General features: G+C 58.2%; 2 protein-coding genes across 2 annotated transcripts; both read right to left on the bottom strand.

The window, feature by feature from the left end:
* Positions 1-1,121: 1,121 nt before the first annotated feature.
* On the bottom strand, positions 1,122-6,989 carry LOC118696176 (inositol 1,4,5-triphosphate receptor associated 2-like). Its single transcript, XM_036398158.1, has 15 exons — positions 6,951-6,989; positions 6,727-6,872; positions 5,914-5,960; positions 5,446-5,522; positions 5,232-5,295; positions 4,860-4,935; positions 4,591-4,618; positions 3,829-3,969; positions 3,586-3,717; positions 3,156-3,303; positions 2,668-2,720; positions 2,092-2,142; positions 1,878-1,960; positions 1,692-1,799; positions 1,122-1,376 (listed from the first exon to the last, which is right to left on the bottom strand). The coding sequence occupies exons 2-15, from the start codon at positions 6,849-6,851 to the stop codon at positions 1,217-1,219; spliced, it is 1,293 nt and encodes a 430-aa protein (XP_036254051.1). The 5' UTR covers positions 6,852-6,872; positions 6,951-6,989; the 3' UTR covers positions 1,122-1,216.
* Positions 6,990-15,563: 8,574 nt separating this feature from the next.
* On the bottom strand, positions 15,564-21,127 carry FANCE (FA complementation group E). Its single transcript, XM_036398613.2, is given in 12 exon segments — positions 15,564-17,502; positions 17,654-17,748; positions 17,855-17,980; positions 18,076-18,142; positions 18,251-18,326; positions 18,823-18,946; positions 19,026-19,169; positions 19,249-19,308; positions 19,593-19,637; positions 19,720-20,256; positions 20,258-20,333; positions 20,830-21,127. Coding segments are annotated over 12 exon segments (1,578 nt in total). The 5' UTR covers positions 21,054-21,127; the 3' UTR covers positions 15,564-17,498.
* Between the last annotated feature and the right edge of the window lie 495 nt (positions 21,128-21,622).

The raw sequence follows: 21,622 nt of genomic DNA, 5'->3' as shown, positions 1-21,622 counted from the left end.
CTCGGGTGACGAAGGCAAACCGCTTCACCCCTTCCCACCGTGCTGCTGTGCTGCTCCCCCGGCCAGGAGGGTGCTGGGGACACCGGAGGGTGCTGGGGACACAGGAGGATCGGGGCGGGGTTGGGGGGACCCATCCAGCGCCAGCTCCGAACCACCACAGCTGGCGTGGAAACTTCTGGGATTGCGTTTCCCGAGTGGGAATGGCCCCAGTGGGGTGAAGGTACCTTGGGGCGGGCGGGGGAGCCCCCGGGGTCACCGAAGCTCGCTGCTGGCCGGTGCTTTTTGGGGTTCCTGTTGTCCTCGGGGTGCTGCCGGACATTTGCGGCGCGCCGGGACGGGTGTCCCGGCCAGGGGGGCTGTGACGCACGGGGACAGCTCGCCACGAGGCTGTGCCGGTGACTCAGGGACACGGGGAGAGGGGCGTGGGTCACGTCGGTCACCCTGAGTCACCCGTGGCACTGCCGGCGGCTACAGCCAGCAGGGCGAGCAGCCGGCACCTCCATGCCTCCCTCCCCTCTGCAGCCCCTCCCTGGGGATGCTGGAGCTGAACCCCCACCATGGCAGCTCGGCCGGGCTGTGCTGGTCCCCGCAAAGCCGCTGGGTCCGGGTGCCGTGGAACCCACCCGTGGGAGGCTGGGGCGGACACGGAAACGCGGCGCGTGTGTCAAGGCGAGCGGTCGGAAACAGCTCCCTCTGTTTGTGAGCCCTTCGTGGTGCCGCTGATCGCTGACCTGCGCCTTCCTGCCCAGCGCTGTCCCTCCGGCAGCAGCAAAGGAGCGTTAGATGGGAATTACAGCAGGGGCTGAGGGCACGTGGTGGCACTGAGGGATGGGGCTCTAAAGCAAACCGGGCTGTCCCCAGCGCAGGGGATGAGTGGGAGCACACCTGCAGCCCTTGGTGTGCTGAGAACAGGCAACTCACAGCATCAGTGAGAGCTGCTGCAGCTCCCTGACCCCTTCGTGGTTACATGGAGTTGCCAAGAACAGGCAACTCACAGCATCAGTGAGAGCTGCTGCAGCTCCCTGAACCCTTCGTGGTTACATGGAGGTGCCAGCCATACCTAAGATCCTACCACAGCTCCTACCTGAAATCCTAGCCCCTGCTCCACCATTACAATTCCCCCATTTTTCCTCCCATTTTATTATTCTAGGGGTTTGGTGTTTTAGGATGTGGGGAAGGAGCAGAGATGGCTCTCAGCTCCCCCTCCCTGGTCCAGCTAGGCCTTGGGTGATGCTGCAGGCTGCAGCCTCTGCAGCTCCAGGACACGGACGAGGAGGAGGAAGGCGATGCTCAGCAGAAGCAGCCAGAAGAAAACCCAGTAGTGCTGTGGGAGGAAGAGCCATGGACGCCACAGCTCCGCTGCAGCCCCCTTGGACCTGGGGAGAAGGTGAGCAGGGACACTTGTCATCCATGAGGGAGAGCAAATCCCATCTCCACCCCATCTGGGCACAAGGAGGATGTTTAACTCAGCCCCAAAACCCCCTGGCAAAACCTTTTACAAGCCCAAGTGAACAAGCCTGAGGAGGGCATGGGCAAAACTGAGCCCCGGCGGGGTTGAGCTGAGGCAGCCAAACAACATCCCAGCTTTCCAGCACTAAACCCCCCAGCCCCTGCCCAAGTGCTGGCCACCCGGGGACCACAGAGAGGCCAGCAGCTGTGGGGGATGCTGGGCACACCCAGGTGCTGCTCACGTCGGCCCAAGCTGCTCCTGCTCCTCGCTCCCTGTGCTGGATCCTCTGCCCTCTGCCACCAGCTTCCCAGTCACGGCGCTGTCCTGGCCCTGTGGCTCCAGCTCGCTCCTGGGGAGGGAGAGGACAGGGTCAGTGCTGTGCCACATGGGGACAGCTGGATCAGCTGGTGCCACCCAGCGCAGTCACCTGGGGGTGCTGGGCCAGCGCTGGGCCCCCTCTGGCTCCGGGTCACCTGCTGGGGCTGCTCGGCTCTCAGGGCTGGCACCTGGCTGGGCACACAAGGCGGGAGCATCAGTGGGGACACAGAGCCCCAGTGGCACCCAGGCTGGGGACACAGAGCCCCAGTGGCACCCAGGCTGGGGACACAGCCTCTGGCTGTCCCCACCCAACACGTCCTTACCAGGAGCTGCTTGGGGATGACAGCGATGCTGACCCTGCGGCGAGCAGACCCCTGCAACAGAGGGGTAGGGGGTGAGCTCTGTGTGCTGCTTCTCCTCCTCCTTCCCCATCACCTCCCCAGCACGGGTAAGGGACACCACAGGACACTGCCAGCTCCCCCTGGAGCTGAGGGGAAGCTGGAAAGCCAGGGAAGGTCAAAGCCAAGAGGTTTGTGCCTGTCATTAGTGCTGCAAGCTGCCCTGGTGGGGCTGCCTGACCCCCTCCCCTACCTCTGGAGCTATGGGGGGATCAGTGCTGGATTCAAGGTGGTGCTAAAGAAGAGCCAAGCCTGTGACCCTGCAATGGAAAAGGATCTGCCTAAGATCTCTTGCACAGGCAGCCCTCAGCTTGCTGGGCATCCTGTCTGTCTACCAACAGCTCCCTGAAGCTGCCCCTGCATTCTGCTTCATCCCAGCAGATCTTCCTGCAGCAAGCAGCTGGCTGCAGTGACATTGTTTGGGGACAAGGGGCTGTGTGGGGACAGCCAGTGAGGGAGGGCAGGCAGTGGCTCCAAGACTCCTGAACTGGGACCAGTTACCTGCTGGAAACTCCTCTTCAGGGGGTGAGGCCTCAGCCGTGGCTCCACATCATCTGAGAGCAAAGAGAAGCTGCCTTACATCATCCCTCAACACAAGGATGGGGCTGATGCACAGACAGACAGACACAAAGCTGTCCTGGCTATGTGCTCTGTGCTTGGCACAGGTGGTGCCCCAGGCAGGGGACACAGTGGCACCTGTGGGGTTTGGTGCTCAGGAACAGAGTCCTTTTTGTGCATGGGTCCCCCCTGCCGTGCATTCCCAGCTGGGTTATGGCTCTCTGCACCTGCTGCCACATTGATCTGCTGTCCCCCTGTCCCCTCACAACTGTCACCAGCTGTTCCCCTCACTGCACCATCAGCTGCTCCCCTCAGCCACTCCTCAGCTCACACCAGCCCTGGCTCTGCGGTGCAGGGTCACACTGGCCCCCAGAGGGTGGGGGCTGCTGTGTGCCAGCCCTGCCCAGCCCCGGGGGCAGAGCCCACCTCACCCTGGCTCTCTGCCAGCTGCCGGTTGCGGGAGTTCTGCTGGATCAGGCGCTTCATCTCCTCCAGCTCCGCGTGCTCCCGCAGGTGGTGCCGCTTCAGGTTCTCCACGTGCTGCACCATCACCTCTGCTGCCCGGCTCATCCGGGCCTCCTGCAGCCAGGCAGGATGGGGGATCAGGGCCCCTAAGTCTCCTCAGGAGCCAGCTCTGCCAGTCCCTCCCTGTGCCTCCCCCCAGGGAGTGCAGCTGCATCCCCTTCCCGCTCCCAGGCGTGGGTGGATGGATCCCTTGCACCCTGCTAAGCACAAACGTGAGGTCAAGGCCAGCACTGTGAGGAGGAAGGACAAACCCCAGCAAGCCCAGGGATGAGGCTTCATCATCTCCAAGCCCATCTGTAGCACCTCCATCACTGCCACACTAGGCTGTGGACACACCTGGTGTACAGCCCCCAGCTTCTCTGCAGCACTGGTTGCCCTCTCCACAGCTGCTGCCAGCACGGCCAGGTTGTGCTGCAGCTGCTCCAGTGTCTCCTTGCAGCCTGCACTGGCACAGGATCGGCCCAGCCTCTGTGGGGGGAAAGGATGGAGCTGCTGGAGCTGCCACTTTGAGTTGTCCAAACCCCTTTGGGGCTGGGTGATCCCAGCACGTGCCAGCCCCCTGCCCTGGTGCCCACCTACCTCCAGGGCAGCCCGGCACTGCCCCAGCTCCTCCTGGATGTTTTCCTCTGCTGCATCCCGTGCCCGTTTCTCCACCTGCACCCGTTGCTGCAGGGTGAACAGGTCACAGCGAAAAGCCAGGGCCAGGTGGGCAAAGGCTGCCTGTGGGGCTGAGAGGGGCACAGAGGGGCAGAAGAAAAGCCACCAGGGCCACGTGCTGCTGTCCCGAAGGCACAGACAGACCTCCCAGCGTGCCACCATCAGGGCAGTGCTGAAGATCATTAGCACTTGCCTTGCCCCAGCACCCTTGAGCTGCTGCAAGCTGGGGACAGTCCCCTGAGATGCCAGCCCAGGGAGATACAGCTGATAACGTCCCCCAGGCAGCTGATAATGAAACCCTGAGCCCTCCTGGCAAGAGCACAGGCGGGCAGACGCCAGCCCCAGCCCTCCCCTGGCTGGGTCCTGGCTGGTGGCTGAGCCTGACTCAGCCCTGGCACTCGCAGGGAAATGATTTTTATTAGCGAGGCTCCCGCCGCCTCCCCGGCCAAGGGCGCCCTTCAGCAGCTGCAGAGCACTTTGTGGGATTGCTGGGCACGCAGAGGACACGCTCATGGAAATGCAGCTGCCTCCAAATGCATCTCTGGGAAAGGGTTTGGATGGTGGCTGCCAGGCCCTGCGGTGCCTGGAGGAGCAGGGCACAGCCGTGGCACTGTGAGCCAGCACGGTGTCCCCGTCCTTGTGTCCCCTTTCCCCAGCCCACCCACAGCCCCCAGCAGCCCTCACCTCCAGATCCTGCTCGGTCAGAGCCACCCTGCAGAAAGAGAATTACTGTCAGGAATGGGGGCATCACGGGGGCTGCATGCTGAAAATGCCCTTGCCCTGCTCCCAGGGCTGCCAGCCACCACCAGAAGTGGGAAGCCAAGTGCCCATTGTGTGGATAGCAACCCTTGTGCAATGCAAAAGGAGGGAAGTCCAGTCTCTGAGCCCTGCTGTGCCCTGGGACCCCCCTGCCCTGTAGCCCCCAGGGGGATGCAGGTGCTCCCTGGTCTTACCTGTGCAAGCCAAGCCTGTCCAGCACTGAGAGCTCACTGGGGAGGCTCAGCAGCGGCTCCTCCAGGGTTTCTGCATCTGCAGGAAGACAGTGGGGCCACAGGAAACCACACATGAGGGCTTTCCCTGGGCCTTCCCTCCTTCCTCTGCCCTCCTGTCCTAGCAGGAGGTGCTGCCCATGTTTTGGGACCACCCCAATCCTTCCCCCAGCATCAGGGGGGCTTTGGCTCCTCCCAGGCCAGTCTCCCCTTGCCCATGTCCCCACCAGGGGAGATGACCCCCATCAGAACACGTTCCCATGCTCCTCCCCAGCTACTTCAAACCTTGCCCTAAGGGCACCCAGCTGGGATGTGGGATGGGGACTCACCACCCACCTTCTTTAGTGCTGTCAGAGTCCCCAGGGTGCACAGCCTGCTCCTGCACGGCCCTGCCTGGCTCCTGAGAGGCACAAAGGTGCTGCTGGGGCAAACCTCCCCCAGGTGCTGCACAGCACCCCGAGAGGAGCAGCACAGAGGGGCTGGGGGCCTGCCTGAGCCCGAGGAACCAGGCAGGGTTTGTCCCCAGCTGTCACCCTCCCCTCCCTCTCACCTCGCTGGTTTGCTCCATGCTCTGCTCGCTCCTGGCCAGATCCCCACCTGGCTGTCCCTGGGGACTGCTCATCCTGCCTGGGGACAGAAAGGTGCTGGGAGCTGGGCAGCAGGGACCCCTCCCAGCCTGACACCACTTCAGGACAGACCCCCAAAACTGCCACTGCCACTTCTGCAGCCTGCAGGCTCCCAAGGGACATCAGCTGGCAGGTACCCCCCAAAATATCCCTGTGGGATTCAGGGAGCTGGAGCTAAACTGGGCCAGGGCAGGGGGAGGAGGGCAATGGATCCAGTGCAGAGGGTGGGGTACAGCTGGTGAGGCAAATCCAGGGATGGGGATGGGGTCCCAGGGCTGGAAGGGGTTGCAGGCAGGTGCTGCCAGGCCAGGGGAACCCTCCTGCTGCTCAGGGAGGGAGGGAGGGTGGAAAACCCACCCTTGTGACCCCATCCCCGCCTGGGCTGCCCTTACCTTCATCCGGAGACGTGGGGAGCCCGGACAGCTCTGCCTGCTGCTCCCTGTGGAGGGAATCCCGGCTAAACCCTGAGGAAACTCAGGAAGCATCGGCAGCGTCCCATCCCCCACGCTCCCCCTGCTCCCTCCTGGGGCTGCTCCGGACCTGGCTCCTTCCCGAGCATCCTCCAAAGCCTGCTCCGTCCCCGAGCCGCCCTCTCCGCTCCTGCCGCCGCCGCTGCAGAGCCCCACACAGGACTCGCCGGGGCCGTTTCCAGCCAGCAATGAGTCACCAACAGCCACTGCCGTACTTTGCCTCAGCTTTTGCTTTTTTTTTTTTTTTTTGCTCCGGCTGCCAAGGGGACCTCGCTGCGAGCCGGCCCCTTCCAGCACCACAAACACAGCCAGAGCCCGGGCAGGCACCACCTCACAGCACCCCATGGGGATGGCAGGCACCCCTAAAAGCGCACTGGGGACAGGTTTATCACCCCAAACCCCTGTCCTGGGTGCCAGGAGGTCTGGCAGCTCTGCAGCATCCCTGCTCACTGATGCTGGAGGCCACCAGGGAGGGCGGGTCACAGGGGCTGCTGTGCACAGAGCCCTCTGGAGCCCAGCGCACAACTGGGAGAGGGTTTGAACCCCCAAACTTTTCCCCCTGGCTCTGGGAAGGGCTGCAGCAGAGCTTCTCCCTCTCCTCCTGGCGAGCCTGGGAGCAGGAGAAGGGGTCACCGTGCCACAAGGATGCTCAGTGCCCCTTGCCTGGCACTGCCATCGCTGTCCCATCCTTGCCAGCGTTTCAAGAACCTCTGGGGGAGCTTTTAGTGCACGTACCTGCGCGGTGAGGGGCTGGGCCGGCAGCTCGCCCGGTGCCGCTGCCGCCGCCGGCGCCCCTGGGCCGGTCCCTGCGCCTCCTCCTCCTCCCCCTGTCCCGGCGAGCTCCCTCCGAGCGGCTTCATCTGGCTCCAGGAGCAGCTCACCTATGGCGAGAGACCCGCATTAGCCGCGCGCAGATGGAGAACGCCTCTAAGTGTTGTATTTTTAAAGCGTTTTCTCACCCAGCAGGAGCTCCGAGCTCCTCTGCTTAGCGTGGAGGCATCTGTGGGAAAAGAGGTGGGGAGGCCCGCTGGGATTCGGGAGGGGGCTGAGGGATTTGGGCGGGCAAGGAGCGAGGAAAAGGAGAAATGCAATTCAGTACAAGAGGGTGGGCTTCCCTGCTTGCCACCCCCATTTCCTTCCCCCAGGACAATCCTCATTTTGGGCTGGTGGTGTGGGTCAGCTTCTTGGGAGGAGGTGGATTTGCAGCAACCCCCTGCTCACCAGGCTGCAGACATGACAGCCCCTGAGCTCCCCGAGAGACAGATATAAACGATTTCCAAATATTAGGGAGCTTGGAGAACCCATTTAAGCTGTTTTACAATGTTTAAAGAGTCAGAGAAGGATGCAGAAAGTTCACAAAGTCCCTCTCCCAGCCCAGTGTGAAGGGACTGTCCTGGTGCCCACGGGCATGCAGATTTAGGACAGAAGGAGAATTTTTTTGTCCAGGACAGGGAAGCAGGACAGATCTAGGGGGACAGAGAGCAGGGACTGCTTGAAGTGCCTGTCCAAAGCCTCGGCCAAGCTCAGCCTCACCCAGCTCCCAGTGCCCGCTCAGCTCTGATGAAGGTGTAAATAGCAGCACTTGGTGCCTTTGAAAGCCAGCTCGTTTCACACCTATACAGCGGGAATTATCGCGGATAACTCCACCCAGGGGCTCAGGGCCTCCAGCCGGCCGGGATCACCCAAACTCATCCCAGCGGCGAGCACCAGAGCGCTCTGGAGGGCCGGTCCCTGCTGCAAAGCGCTCAATCCATCACAGCTGCGGCAGCCCCTGCCGGCTGCTGCTCCCCCACAGCCTCGCAGACTGCAGGAGCAGCCGCTCCTTATCTTTGTGCTCCAGATGGAAAAGATACGAGCAGGCACTCGCTCCTTATCTTTGCGTTCCAGATGGCAAAGATACGAGACACGCGGCTGCTTTAGCACCGGGAACCCCCTGAGATGCCAGAGCGGGCTTTCCCTCAGCTCGGCGACGCCGAACGCTCCCCGGGACATCATTACCTGCCTGAGCTCCTCCCGAGCAGCCGGAGGCAGATGCTGGCACCCGGCTCGGAGCCGGCACTCAGCCCTGTCGGGTCCCCATCGGCCCGGCCGGGGCTCCGGGGCTCCCCGCGGGGCAGAGCAGCCGCATCTGCGGCGCTCGGAGCTGCCGGGGCCGAGCCCGAGGAGAGAAGGCCTTTAAAGGAGATGCATGAGAGCGCCTGGGAGCTCCCCGCGCCGGCCGGGGCGGGCAGCGGGGGCTGCAGGTGGCCAGGAAAGCTCTGCCAGGTCCCGCACCCGCTCTGGGAGGTGACAGAGCTGGGCAAGACCAGGACTGATCCCTCCTGTGACACTGTGCCAGCAGAGCTGAGCCTCAGCATCTCCCTGGCAGCCAGGACAGATGGGGGATGCCCCCGTGCTTTCATGGGGACCCAGCACCAGAATAAACCGGGATGGCTGATGAGGAGCCCCTGCAGCTCCTGGTTCGGTGATGCTGCCCAGGACCCCCGGCCCTCCTGCCCCTCTCAGCAGCCCCACCATCCCCCCAGTGCCCCGACCCCTTTGCTCAGATCCATCCCATCCCCTAAAGCCGCTTTCTTCCCCTAATGAGCTTACAGCGGCTCGGGCTCCACCTTCAGCAGCTGCTGCTGCCCCCCCATGCCCAGGGACCCCTCGGGGGCTGCAGACCCCTCCAGCCCTGCAAACAGCATCTCCCAGTGCCCGGGCAGGCTGTGCCCAGGCTGTGCCCAGGCTCTGCCCCACCTGCCAGAGGGAGAGCAGCCCCAGGGGTTACAAACCGCGGGGAGTGGAGGTGGGACACCCTTGCAGAGAGCCCCAGCTTCCCCCCCAGGGGCAGCAGCTGGCACATCAGTGCCCTTTCCCCGGGTGTCCTGGCATCCCAGGGCTGCTGCGTGGGACACACAGACCCAAGGACACAGCCCAGGGTCCCTGGATGTCCCCTCTGTTCCCTCCCACACCCAGGAGAGCAATGCCCCTGTTCACAACCACCCCGTCCAAAGAGCCTCTAAAAGCATTCACTAAAAGCACGCAGGGGGTTTTTAGGCATTCTTATTTTTTTAAGCTGGGAGCGGCTAAATGGTGAGTGCAATCTAGGAATGGCAGAGCCCCAAGGCAGGAAAACAGCCCAGTGCCCCTGACACAGACCTGTTGAGAGAGCCTGCAGGGAGCTCTGCAGCCCAGGAGGGTGGGTGGCAGCATGGGCTGCAGCTCTGTCCCCCGTCCCCCTTCCAGCCAGGTCCCTCTCGGCTGCAGCACCTCCCAGGGCACCTGAAGCTGAGCTGGACTCAGCTCAGATCACAGTGTGGTCATCTGGATTATTCACTTCTTGGAAGAAAGCTGCTCAGGCTGACACTGAGTGCTGCCACTGATGCAGCAAGCGTGATTTACAGGTCTGTGCAGGGGCCCAGCCACAAAGCAGCACCCAGCCCTCCCTCAAATCCACCTTTCTGTGGCCCTGGCTTCCCTGCCTGACAGGAACCTGGCAGCCACCAGGCTACCCAAGAGAGAACACAATTCTTGTCTTATGATTAAAAAGTTGTTGGCTAAAAAAAAACCCCAAAAATCCCCAAACAGACAAGAAGGAAAACTGCTCTTCCTTTTTATTCAGTTTCAAATCCCAAGTGGAAAAAAAATAAATATTGCTGAGCGTCCCCCAGAGCAGTTTAGCCTCACATTTGGGTGTCACAGCCCCCAGGTTTGCAGGCAGAACTGCATCAGCATGTTGGGGATTACACAGGAGATTAGCAGGCTGTCCCTGGACACGCAGTTACCTCCAGGGAAACGTGGGGTGACCCCTGGCACTGCTGCAGGAGAGGAAACAGCAACAACCTGGAGCTCCTGTTTGGAGAGGGGCAGCCCCTTGGGGGATGGATTTTCAGGAAAATTTTTTGAAATGTTGATTTTTTTTTTTTTATTATTTTCAGGCTGTTTTCAGGAAAGCCACTGAGTTTCAGCCCTTTTCAACAAGGTGCTGCATGGCCCAAGGCCCCTGCATGGCTCAGCTGTCTGGTATTTAACATCCACAGACTCCACAGCCCTGCTCACCCCAAAGAGGTTCATGCTGCCTGACCACAGCCCCACGAAGGCACCTGGGCAGAGGAGGAATCATCTTGTCATGAAACTGGTTCAAAAATCCCTGTGCAGGGTGTGGAAGCAGCACAATGGACAGACGACCCATGCAACTGCATATAATGAATTTCCTTCAAAAAAACCCAAGAACTACGAGACCAAAAAGGGAATTCCCCTCTGTAATGTGAAGTAAAAATCTACAAACAGAAGAGGAAGCAGGTAAGGAACCACTGCCCATTATCACAAGTAAACTGGATGAAAATCACAGACTATCTGCTACCTCCAGCCTAGGAAAGGTCTCAGATAAAGCTTCAGACCAGTCCCTTCCCCATCACTGCTCCTAAATCAGGACAAGGACAGAGCCAGTCCTGGCACTCCCGCCACCCTTGGCCAAGGTTCTGCTGATCTGTAAAATCTGACTGATGTTTTGTGCTGCATCCACCCCTCTGCGCTGTTCAGGATGGATTCCAAAGTTCTTGAAAGGGTCAAGAGGAGTCAAAGTGAAGTTTTCTGTGCTGCCAACCTCCTTCGTTTGTGGAATCGTGACACAAAGTAGTCCCACTCGGTGCTAGGAGGGCGGAAGGCGAAAACGCGGAGGCGCCCCCGGTATCGCGCTGCGGCGGGGGGTGGGGGGGGGATCTCTCGGTGCCCCCGGTATCGCGCTGCGGAGGCGGGGGGGGATCTCTCGGTGCCCCAGGTATCGCGCTGCGGAGGGGAGGGGGATCTCTCGGTGCCCCCGGTATCGCGCTGCGGAGGGGAGGGGGATCTCTCGGTGCCCCAGGTATCGCGCTGCGGAGGCGGGGGGGGATCTCTCGGTGCCCGGCTCTTCAATCTCCGGCACAGGGAGAGACGCGGAAGGATACATGCAGGGCGCTGCTGTATTCGCCTGCTGTGGTGCCGTATACGGACCCGGTGGCGGCGGAAGCGGCGTGACAGGGCACGGGGATGCCGGCCGTGGCCGGACAGCGGCACGCAGCGGCTCGGAACCGGGACCGGGCTGTACCAAAGCTGCGGCGAAAGCAGTGGGGGGCGGCGGCGGCGCCGTGAGATAGAACTGCGCATGCGTGCGGCTGATCCCGGAAAGGGCGCTGTGGTTGGATGAAGCGGCGCGGAGTGATATCGCTGGTGCGGCGGTTATGGCAACTGCGCATGCGCGGGCAGCGGCGGGCAGCGGCGGGCAGCGGCGGGCAGCGGCGGGCAGCGGCGGGCAGCGGCGGGCAGCGGCGGGCAGCGGCGGGCAGCGGCGGGCAGCGGCGGGCAGCGGCGGGCAGCGGCGGGCAGCGGCGGGCAGCGGCGGGCAGCGGCGGGCAGCGGCGGGCAGCGGCGGGCAGCGGCGGGCAGCGGCGGGCAGCGGCGGGCGGGCCGGGGGGTGCGGGAAGCGGCGGAGCTGCGGAAATGGGGGACGGGGCTGCGGCTGCGGAAGGGAACGACGGGACGGCCGTGGTTGCAGGAGGCGGCGGAGCCGCGCCATCCGGCAGCTCTGAAGCGGGGGGCCGCGGTGGGGAAGGCACGGCTCGGCCCGCCATGGAGCGGCAGCGGCAGGAGCGGGAGGGCGACCACGGGCGGCAGCGGGGCGACCGCGGCAGCGGGAGATGATCCCGGGGCGGCGGGAGGAGCGGCGTGGAGGCGGCGGGAGGCTGCCGCGGGGGGGCCATGGCGGGCGGTGGGGGAGTCGGCGGCTGGAGCGCGGCGCGCCGCCGCTGGGGGCTGGGGTGGCTGCTGGCCCGGCGGGCAGGGGCGGCGCCAGGCGCGGGAGAGGCAACGTGCACGAGGGGCGCTGGGGACGCCTGGCGCGGCTGAGGCAGGCGCGCCCGGCACCGCAGATCCGGGAGCCACAGAAGACTGCAAAAATGCAGCAGCGACGGGACTTGGGCCGCCACCGGCGCTGTGTCGGCAAAGGGGGCGAGGGGGACTTGGGGGCGGGAGGAGCGGCCGCCCCCGCGGGTAGCGGGGGGAAAGCGTCGGGGGAGGGGGGCGGGGCCGCGGTGACGCTGGTGGGCGGGACTGAGGGGCGGGGCCCGCGGTAGCCGGGACAGCAGGGACCAACGGGATGGCAAAGGCGGGGATGGCGGGAGCGGTGGGAGGGGCCGGGGGGACGGATATCGCGACCGCGGGGGCGGGGCGACAGTGGCGAGCAGCGCCGCGGGTGCCGGAGCTGTGCGGTCCGATGGGGAGGGGGGGGGGGCGTGTCCCGCTGGAGACTCGCGGCGGCGAGGGGCGGAGTCGCAGAAGGGGCGGGGCGGCTGCTGCGGGCATCCCCCGTGCAGCAAACACAGCTCAAGCAGCGCCCGGCAAGCTGGGGCTGGCTCCGCGGCAGCCATCTCCCGGTGGGAGATACTAATAAAGTGCTTATTAACAACTGTGTCCCAAAAGTCTCTGGTAAACACGGCCAAACAGTCAGCATTTGGTTTTCATAACTCCTGTTGCAGTAATTTAACTATGACAATTGCGCTTAATGGCCCTTTTATGACAGTGTTGCTTTACGGCCCCTTTTACGACAGTGTTGCTTTACGGCACCTTTTACGACAGTCGCGCTTTACGGCACCTTTTACGACAGTGTTGCTTTACGGCCAGTCGCGCTTTACGGCGTCTTTTACGACAGTGCTGCTTTACGGCGCCTTTTACGACAGTCGCGCTTTACGGCCAGTCGCGCTTTACGGCACCTTTTACGACAGTCGCGCTTTACGGCACCTTTTACGACAGTCGCGCTTTACGGCCAGTCGCGCTTTACGGCACCTTTTACGACAGTCGCGCTTTACGACACCTTTTACGACAGTTCTGCTTTACGGCACCTTTTACGACAGTCGCGCTTTACGGCACCTTTTACGACAGTGTTGCTTTACGGCACCTTTTACGACAGTGTTGCTTTACGGCCAGTCGCGCTTTACGGCACCTTTTATGACAGTTCTGCTTTACGGCACCTTTTACGACAGTCGCGCTTTACGGCACCTTTTACGACAGTGTTGCTTTACGGCACCTTTTACGACAGTGTTGCTTTACGGCACCTTTTACGACAGTGTTGCTTTACGGCACCTTTTACGACAGTCGCGCTTTACGGCACCTTTTACGACAGTGTTGCTTTACGGCACCTTTTACGACAGTTCTGTTTTACGGCACCTTTTACGACAGTGTTGCTTTACGGCGCCTTTTACGACAGTCGCGCTTTACGGCCAGTCGCGCTTTACGACACCTTTTACGACAGTTCTGCTTTACGGCACCTTTTACGACAGTCGCGCTTTACGGCGCCTTTTACGACAGTGTTGCTTTACGGCGCCTTTTACGACAGTGTTGCTTTACGGCCAGTCGCGCTTTACGGCACCTTTTACGACAGTCGCGCTTTACGGCACCTTTTACGACAGTGTTGCTTTACGGCGCCTTTTACGACAGTGTTGCTTTACAGCCAGTCGCGCTTTACGGCGCCTTTTACGACAGTCGCGCTTTACGGCCAGTCGCGCTTTACGGCACCTTTTACGACAGTCGCGCTTTACGGCACCTTTTACGACAGTTCTGCTTTACGGCACCTTTTACGACAGTCGCGCTTTACGGCACCTTTTACGACAGTGTTGCTTTACGGCGCCTTTTACGACAGTGTTGCTTTACGGCCAGTCGCGCTTTACGGCACCTTTTACGACAGTCGCGCTTTACGGCACCTTTTACGACAGTTCTGCTTTACGGCACCTTTTACGACAGTGTTGCTTTACGGTGCCTTTTACGACAGTTGCGCTTTACGACAGTTGCGCTTTACGGCACCTTTTACGACAGTCGCGCTTTACGGCGCCTTTTACGACAGTCGCGCTTTACGGCGCCTTTTACGACAGTCGCGCTTTACGGCCAGTCGCGCTTTACGGCACCTTTTACGACAGTCGCGCTTTACGGCACCTTTTACGACAGTTCTGCTTTACGGCACCTTTTACGACAGTGTTGCTTTACGGCGCCTTTTACGACAGTCGCGCTTTACGACAGTCGCGCTTTACGGCACCTTTTACGACAGTCGCGCTTTACGGCACCTTTTACGACAGTGTTGCTTTACGGCGCCTTTTACGACAGTCGCGCTTTACGGCACCTTTTACGACAGTCGCGCTTTACGGCACCTTTTACGACAGTGTTGCTTTACGGCGCCTTTTACGACAGTCGCGCTTTACGGCACCTTTTGCGACAGTCCCGCTTTACTGTACCTTTTACGACAGTCGCGCTTTACGGCACCTTTTACGACAGTCGCGCTTTACGGCACCTTTTACGGCACTTGGAGGGTTTTATTTTGATTTTCTTTTATTTTTAATTAATTTTATGTTTTAAATTTTATTTTTTAATTTAAATTTTATTTTTAATTTTTTTATTTTTAAAGCTTTTTTTTTTTTTTTTAATTTTATTTTGTGCTGCCCAGTGCTTTACAGCAGTTTTATGACAGTTGCACTTTACGGCACTTTAGGGTTTTTTTTTTGTTTTTCATTTCTTTTTAATCAATTTTGTTTTTAAATTTTTGTTTTTAATTTAAATTTTATTTTTAATTTTTCTATTTTTAAAGGGTTTTTTAAAATTTTTTAAAATTATTTTAAATTTATTTTTAATTAATTTTTTTTTTTAATTTTTTTTTTTTTTTATTTTGTGCTGCCCGGTGCTTTACAGCAGTTTTATGACAGTCGCACTTTAATGCACTTTAGGGTTTTTATTTTGTTTTTCATTTATTTTTTAAATTTTATTTTTTTAATTTTTTTTTAATTTAAACTTTATTTTTAATTTTTCTACTTTTAAAGCTTTTTTTTAAATTTTATTTTGTGCTGCTCGGTGCTTTACGGTAGTTTTATGACAGTCGCACTTTACAGCACTTTAGGGTTTTTATTTTGTTTTTATTTTTAATTAATTTTATTTTTAAATTTTTTTTTTATTTAAATTTTATTTTTAATTTTTTTATTTTTAAAGGGTTTTTTTAATTTTATTTTGTGCTGCCCGGTGCTTTACGGCAGTTTTACGACAGTTGCACTTTACAGAACTTTAGGTTTTTTATTTTGTTTTTCATTTATTTTTAATTAATTTTATTTTTTAATTTAAATTTTATTTTTATTTTTTTTATTTTTAAAGGGTTTTTTTAATTTTATTTTGTGCTGCCCGGTGCTTTACGGCAGTTTTACGACAGTTGCACTTTACGGAACTTTAGGTTTTTTATTTTGTTTTTCATTTATTTTTAATTAATTTTATTTTTTAATTTAAATTTTATTTTTAATTTTTTTATTTTTAAAGGGTTTTTTAAATTTTATTTTGTGCTGCCCGGTGCTTTACGGCAGTTTTACGACAGTCGCACTTTACGGAACTTTAGGTTTTTTATTTTGTTTTTCATTTATTTTTAATTAATTTTATTTTTTAATTTAAATTTTATTTTTAATTTTTCTATTTTTAAAGCTTTTTTGAATTTTATTTTGTGCTGCCCGGACCAGCTCAAGCCGGTGATTGTGGTGGTGTTTGAGGCTCCCCAGGACGAGGGAAGAGATGAGAATCTTGACTTCTCCTAATAGAAGCCTGATTTATTATTTTATTATCGCTATTATATTAAAAGAAAATGGGATATTAGAACTATACTAAAAGATCAAGGAGACATCAGAAAGCTGGAAAGGAATGAATAATAAAAACCTGGGACTGCTCACAGCCCCGACACAGCTGCACCATGATTGGTCATCAAGTAGAAACAATGCACAGGAGACCAGTCCACGATGCCCCTGTTGCTAAACCATCTCCAGCCCACACTCCACAGCCAGCAGGTCGTTATTGGTTCCATTTCTGTTCTGAGGCTTCTCAGGAGAAAAATCCCAGCAAAAGGGTTTTCATCAAACACGTCAGTGCCAGGTGATGATGGCACAGGCAGCATGGGCTGGCCGAGGTCACTGTGTCATCCCTGCCAGCCCAGGTGTCACAGCAAGGAGGAGAGAGTTCACCCTGCAGTACAGAGCTTTTGGTTTGTTTGTCACTAGGCAAAGGCAAAACCAGGGCCAAGAAGGCTCTTGCCTCAAGGCAGTGGTCACCTCCATGTGACCAACAGCCACAGCCAGGCAGAGCACTGGGGACAATGACACTGAGGTCACGTGGTAGAAGCTCTGCAGGGAAACTGCAAAGATCAGAGCCTGCTGCCGAATAAAGCCAGAAGAGCAGGCTTAGACCTTTGATGATCATGGCACAATTTCTATTTATGTCATGTTTTGGGCAGCCCTACAATAGCTCCACTTTACTCAGCCACTAACTCAGTGGAATGCAAACACATCAACAATCTGGCTCCCTGGAGGTTTCCATCCTCCAGCTAATGTGGATTTTGAAGCCTCATCAGTCCACTGCCACCTAAAATAGCTTAAGAGATTCTTATGTAAAGAAACCTGGCTCTCAGCCTTAAGAGTGTCACCTAATGCTTCAGACTTTCCTTCCTCTGGCTGGGATCTGAACATTACTGAGCAAACCTGGAGCAGTCACACATGCATATTCTCCCTTTGTAGATGTTTATGGATTTTTAAATAGTTCCTGAAATATGCAATGCTTCAAAACCTCCATTGAAACCCCAGCTCTACCTGCCTGAGTTCTCTGTCCCAACCTTTTCTTCCCAGTTCTCAGACCAGGAGGTGCCTGGATGAGGTTTCCAGTGGGTACTTTCAAAAATACAGGACAGAACTTTGAGCAGAGTCATGCCCCACAAGCACTATTAGGGCCACGAGCAGTGTCATCATCACCAGAAATGTGTCACACACAGCAGGGCCCCTCACGGGCCAGGCAAACAGGAAAGAAAGGTGGCTTTAAAGCAGAACACTAAAATTTTCCAGCTAAATTCAGCTGGAATTCAGTTAAATGCTGCTCTCCTGCACCCAGAGATCTGTAAATCCCAGATCAGATACACAAAGCAGCAGCCCAGCCTGCACCACTGCCTGGGCTGTTGGGGAGGAACGTGCACAGAGCTCGTACCTTGGAATGAGCTGAGGTAAAATCAAGAGAGTGAACTAAATCCAGAATGATCAACTCCATACAGCCTCAAATCAATGTCTGTCCTGGCTCAGTGATGGGTTTTGGGCAGTAAGAACTCAGGAGCTGGAAGTTCTCCAGGGGTTTGTCCTGCCTGGTCCCCCACAGCCTTGGGGAAACCAGGTCACCTTGTAGAGTGTGGCAGGAGAACACACACAGAAACACCTGGAAACACCTGGATCATTCATGAGAATACATGGGTTGTTCATGGAAACGTGGATTGTTCAACCAAGACCCCTCTGAGCCCCAGGAGTGAGGGGGGCTGGGATGGCACTGCCCAGCCTGAGCCCCCTCAGCCCAGGTGCTGCCAGGAGGCTCTGGGCACTCTGTGGGGAGCAGACCCCACTCACAGGGTCCCACCCAAGCAGGGAGAACCCAGTGAGAGTGGCTGTGGCTGCTGCTGTGTCCTCCACACCAGGAAGCTGCCCCCTCATGATTCCTTTGGGTGATCACCTGAGGAAAGACAAAAATCAGGATGAGGAAAGTCACTGCCATACCCAGCTCTGCACAGCTCTGGCATGGCAGGGGTGGCACCTTCTGCTTCCAGACCCTGGGGCAGCCCAGGGTGCAGAGGCTGCCATGACAGGGACCTGTCTCCACTCACCCGGCCCCTTCCAGCACAGCCTGCAGGGATTTCTTCAGCACTGCAGTGCTCCGGTCCAGGACAGCAGCCAGGCTGCTCCTGTGAGCTGGGCTGACCTGGGGCGGAGGCAGCACCAGCTCAGGGCCCTGCCCTGCCAGGAGCTCACCTGAGAGCTCTTGGCTGGGCCCCAGGAGCTGCAGGAGCAGCCCTGGCTGGGCTCACCTGGCTCTGGTACACCGTGAGCACGGCTGTCACCAGCCTGGCAAAGTTCAGTGACGTGGCAAAGGCTGGAGCCTGCTGGCACAGAGTCAGGACCAGCAGGTCCAGGAGCTCAGGGGGCAGCACCTCCTGGAAAAGGCCCAGGGGCAGGTAAGAGAATGGGTCCTTGCTCCAGCACTGCTGGTGTCACCAAGGACACCCGTGGGACAAGGGGGGCTCCTCACCTGCCGCCCCAGCACGGCCTGCAGCACTGGCAGGAGCTTCTCTGACAAAGGCACCTCCAGGACTTGGCTGCAAGGACAGTGAAGAGGAAAGGTGCTGCTCTGTGGCCTGGCTGGTGCTCCCAGGCAGGCTGGACAGTGAGGCCAAAGCAGAGCTGCCAGCCCTGTGACCCCTCACCTCAGCACCAGCTGCACAGAGTGGGGCTCCAGGCACTCCTCCACCAGCTCACACAGCAGCTTGGTCTGCTCAGCACCTGCAAAGCAGCAAGGAGAGCCTCCAGAGGCTGCCAAATCCATGGGGAGGTGCCTGGCCCTTCCTGGCACCTCTTCACAGGTGTACGTGCCAGTCAGGACAGACAGAAACCACCCAGTGCCTCCTCCTACTGCTGAGGACAATTCTGCTTCCTTTGCCCAGCTGCAGCAAGGGTTTAAACAGCTCCTGTCTCTGGGAAAAGGGGACACTGTGGCAGGGGTTCCCCCTCTCCTCACAGCAGCACAAGGGGAGCTCTGCCCTGAGCATTAGGAGCTGCCAGGAGCCCCCCAATCATGGAGGAATGGGAACTGTCCTTTGGGAAAAAATAAGCCAGAAGCCAGCCTAGCCAGCCCTCCCACTTCATCTGTAAACCCATCTCCCATCCCAACCCCCAAGTGTTCACCTGCCCAGAAAAAACCAACCCCAGGCGTCCATGGTTCCTAACATGTGACAAATGCCACCCACAAACAGCCACAGCTCCCAGCAGCCCTGCACACCTTCCCCTGGCCCCTGCAGCACTGCAGCCACCAGCACACGGCACAGGGGATGGGAATACTTGGAGCAAAACGAAGTCAGGGCAGCCATGAGGTGTCGGGAAGGCAGCTGGGTGAGGGCCAGGACCTGGGGACACAAAAGGCAGGAGCTGGGGACAGTGGAGAGGGGAATGGGGAGCAGGAACCTCCGCTGCCATGACACGTACCCGCCTGAGGAAGAGCTGCTGTGCCAGGATGGCTGCGCTGGTGTGGCTGAGGGCAGGGCTCAGAGGCAGCAGCCAGCTGCAGAAACGCACCAGGGAGGGCTCTGGGCACGTGGAGAGCTGCAGGAAGGAGCACAGCCCCTCGAGCTGGGGTGGCACAGGGCATGGGGCATTAGGGACAGCAGCAGGACCCTGCAGCAGCTGCAGCAGGGGTGCTGGGGCTCACCTGGCTGGGGGTGCAGGTGTTCAGGATGCTCAGCTTGGAAGGGGTGTGCAGCTCGGAGCGCTGGAGAGAAACACTGTCCTGAGTAAAGCACCAAAGAAACCAGAATACAAAATACAGCTCCAGGGCTTCTCCCTTGCCCTGTGTCTGTCAGGGCTGAGCCCACAGACAGCCCCTCACACCTGCAAGGTGCAGGCAGGTGTTGCTATCCCAAGCCCAGAGGAGGTGCCAACAGGGCTTTTTATCCCCATCTGCGAAATCCAGCTCCTTTTCCACCCCTCCCGAGGCCCTGGCACCAGCCTGTATAGAGCATCAGCTCCAGGAGAGGGACAGAAGCCACCACTTACACTGGACTCCTGCAGCAGCAGCATTTTCAGCCCCTGTCCATGCACCTGAGGGAAATGAGATGAAGGAATGGGAATCAGGCAGTAAAGGCTCCCTGGCTGGGAGGGGACAGCAAACCCTGCCCAGTACCTGGACAAAGGACTGGACCTCTGCTGCCAGCTCTGTCTGGGAAGTCCTCCTGGGCTCCCCAGCTGCATCCTGCTGGGAACTGTCCTGAGCAGCCTTATCTGTGCTCTGAGCAGATGTGTCCCCTGAAGGCTCCTCAGGCACCTCCTCTTCCACCTCTGCCACATCTCCACATTCCTGGGGCTCAAATGCCACCTCCTCCAGCAACAACCTCTTCCCCTCTCTCTCACTGTCCAACTCCAGGCTCTCCTCAGACACTTCCTTACGCTTCCCACCTTCAGGCACAGAGTCAGGGGCACCAGCCTGCTTGCTGAAGCACCAGCTCAATTTTCTTTGTCCCTCTGGTTTCTTCTGGGCAATTTTCTGGCACAGGCCCCTAAGCTGCTGCTGGCACGCAGCAGAAAGGGCAGTGGGATGTGGGGAGCTCTCCTGTGCCCTTGGTCCCTGCTGGAGCAGATCCCCCAGTGCCTGCACCCAGGGATCCACACGGGAATGCTGCTCCAAGGCCTGGAGCAGCTGGTGAAGGCAGTCCCGTGGCACCTGCATCCTGCACCACCAGGAGCAGGGAGAAGAGGTTCCTCTGGCACAAAACGGGCAGCAGCAGCAGCCGTGGCTTGCTGGAAAAGGAGAGGTGAATGGTCAGAGCAAATCCCCTGTCCTGAGCCCAACCCACCCCGTGGAGCAGAGTCCCACAGCACCAGGGAGCAAGAGGAGGCACCTGATGCTTTTGCAGACACGAGCTGGGACACCAGTGGGTCACTGCTATGATCCCAGCTTCATGTATGGGCCAGTGCACGAGGGAAAGTGGATTTTTATGAAGCTTGAGGGTCATTGGTTGTTTCTATGGATTTTTATGAAGCTTGAGGGCCATTGGTTGTTTCTGTGGATTTTTATGAAGATTGAGGGCCATTGGTTGTTTCTGCATGCAGATATGAGGATGATGAGAATGGATAGGGTGAATGATCCTAAGCAGGCTTTGATTAGGCCGGAATGCAGGGCAGTGGCAGTTTGGGTTGCTATTAGTTGTAGGTTGTGCACCTGACACCCAAAATTGTGCACCTGGCACCCAAAACTCCCGCAAAACACCGAGTTTTAGAAACGTATCCAACTCACACAGCCAGGGCGTCCTCTGGCCCCTCCAGCGAGGGCTCCTCGGCGCACAGGGCTGCGGTGAGAGCCGGCCAGGGGAACGCCAGCCCCGCTCCGTCCCGGGGCCGGCTCCGCTGCAGCACCCGCAGCGCGGCCATGGCCCCCGCGGGGCCGGAGCACAGGGAGCGCAGCAGGAGGCGGCACGGCCGGGGACACCGCGGCAGCCAGGGCGGGCACCGCGGCTCCATCGCTGCGGCCGGGGCTGCACAGCCGCCTGCGGGACACGGGGACACCGGCGACGGTCACACACACGGGGACACCGGAGACGGGGCACGCACACGGGGGACAGCCGGACAATGGACACAGCCAGACACGGATGACAAACAAAGGGAACAGCCACACACGGGTCACACCTCCTACCAGAAGGCACCCCCACCCCGTTAATCCCTGCCCATCGAAACAACCCTACTAATTCTCCCATTAGCACTGGGTGTGCCCCTAACAGCCAACCTCACAGCAGGCCACCGCCTCATCCAGCTGATCTCCACAGCTACAACAGCCTTGTCCTCCACAATATCAGCAGTCTCACTCCTAACCTTACTAGTGCTCTTCTTACTAACTATTCTAGAACTTGCGGTAGCGATAATCCAGGCCTATGTTTTCGTACGTACAAGAAAATATCTAACTCCCAATGGCACACCAAGCACATTCTTATCACATAGTTGACCCTAGCTTGACCGGACACGGGTCCCACTCGGGAGGCACGGGACGATCAGGACCTGCCTGTCCATGCTCGGCGCCCACCCCGGCATCAACC

The sequence above is a fragment of the Molothrus ater genome, chromosome 25 (assembly GCF_012460135.2).
Source record: "Molothrus ater isolate BHLD 08-10-18 breed brown headed cowbird chromosome 25, BPBGC_Mater_1.1, whole genome shotgun sequence".
Lineage (NCBI taxonomy): Eukaryota > Metazoa > Chordata > Aves > Passeriformes > Icteridae > Molothrus > Molothrus ater.
The sequence above is the reverse complement of the archived record's forward strand: the minus strand, read 5'-3'. Positions and strand labels throughout refer to the sequence as shown.

Coding starts and splice junctions, on each gene's coding strand:
- LOC118696176 (XM_036398158.1), bottom strand. CDS start 6,851: ATGAAGCCGCTCGGAGGGAGCTCGCCGGGACAGGGGGAGGAGGAGGAG. Junction 4,619..4,859: donor GACAGGCTTGGCTTGCACAG/GTAAGACCAGGG, acceptor CTCTTTCTGCAG/GGTGGCTCTGACCGAGCAGG. Junction 2,721..3,155: donor GCAGCTGGCAGAGAGCCAGG/GTGAGGTGGGCT, acceptor CTTTGCTCTCAG/ATGATGTGGAGCCACGGCTG.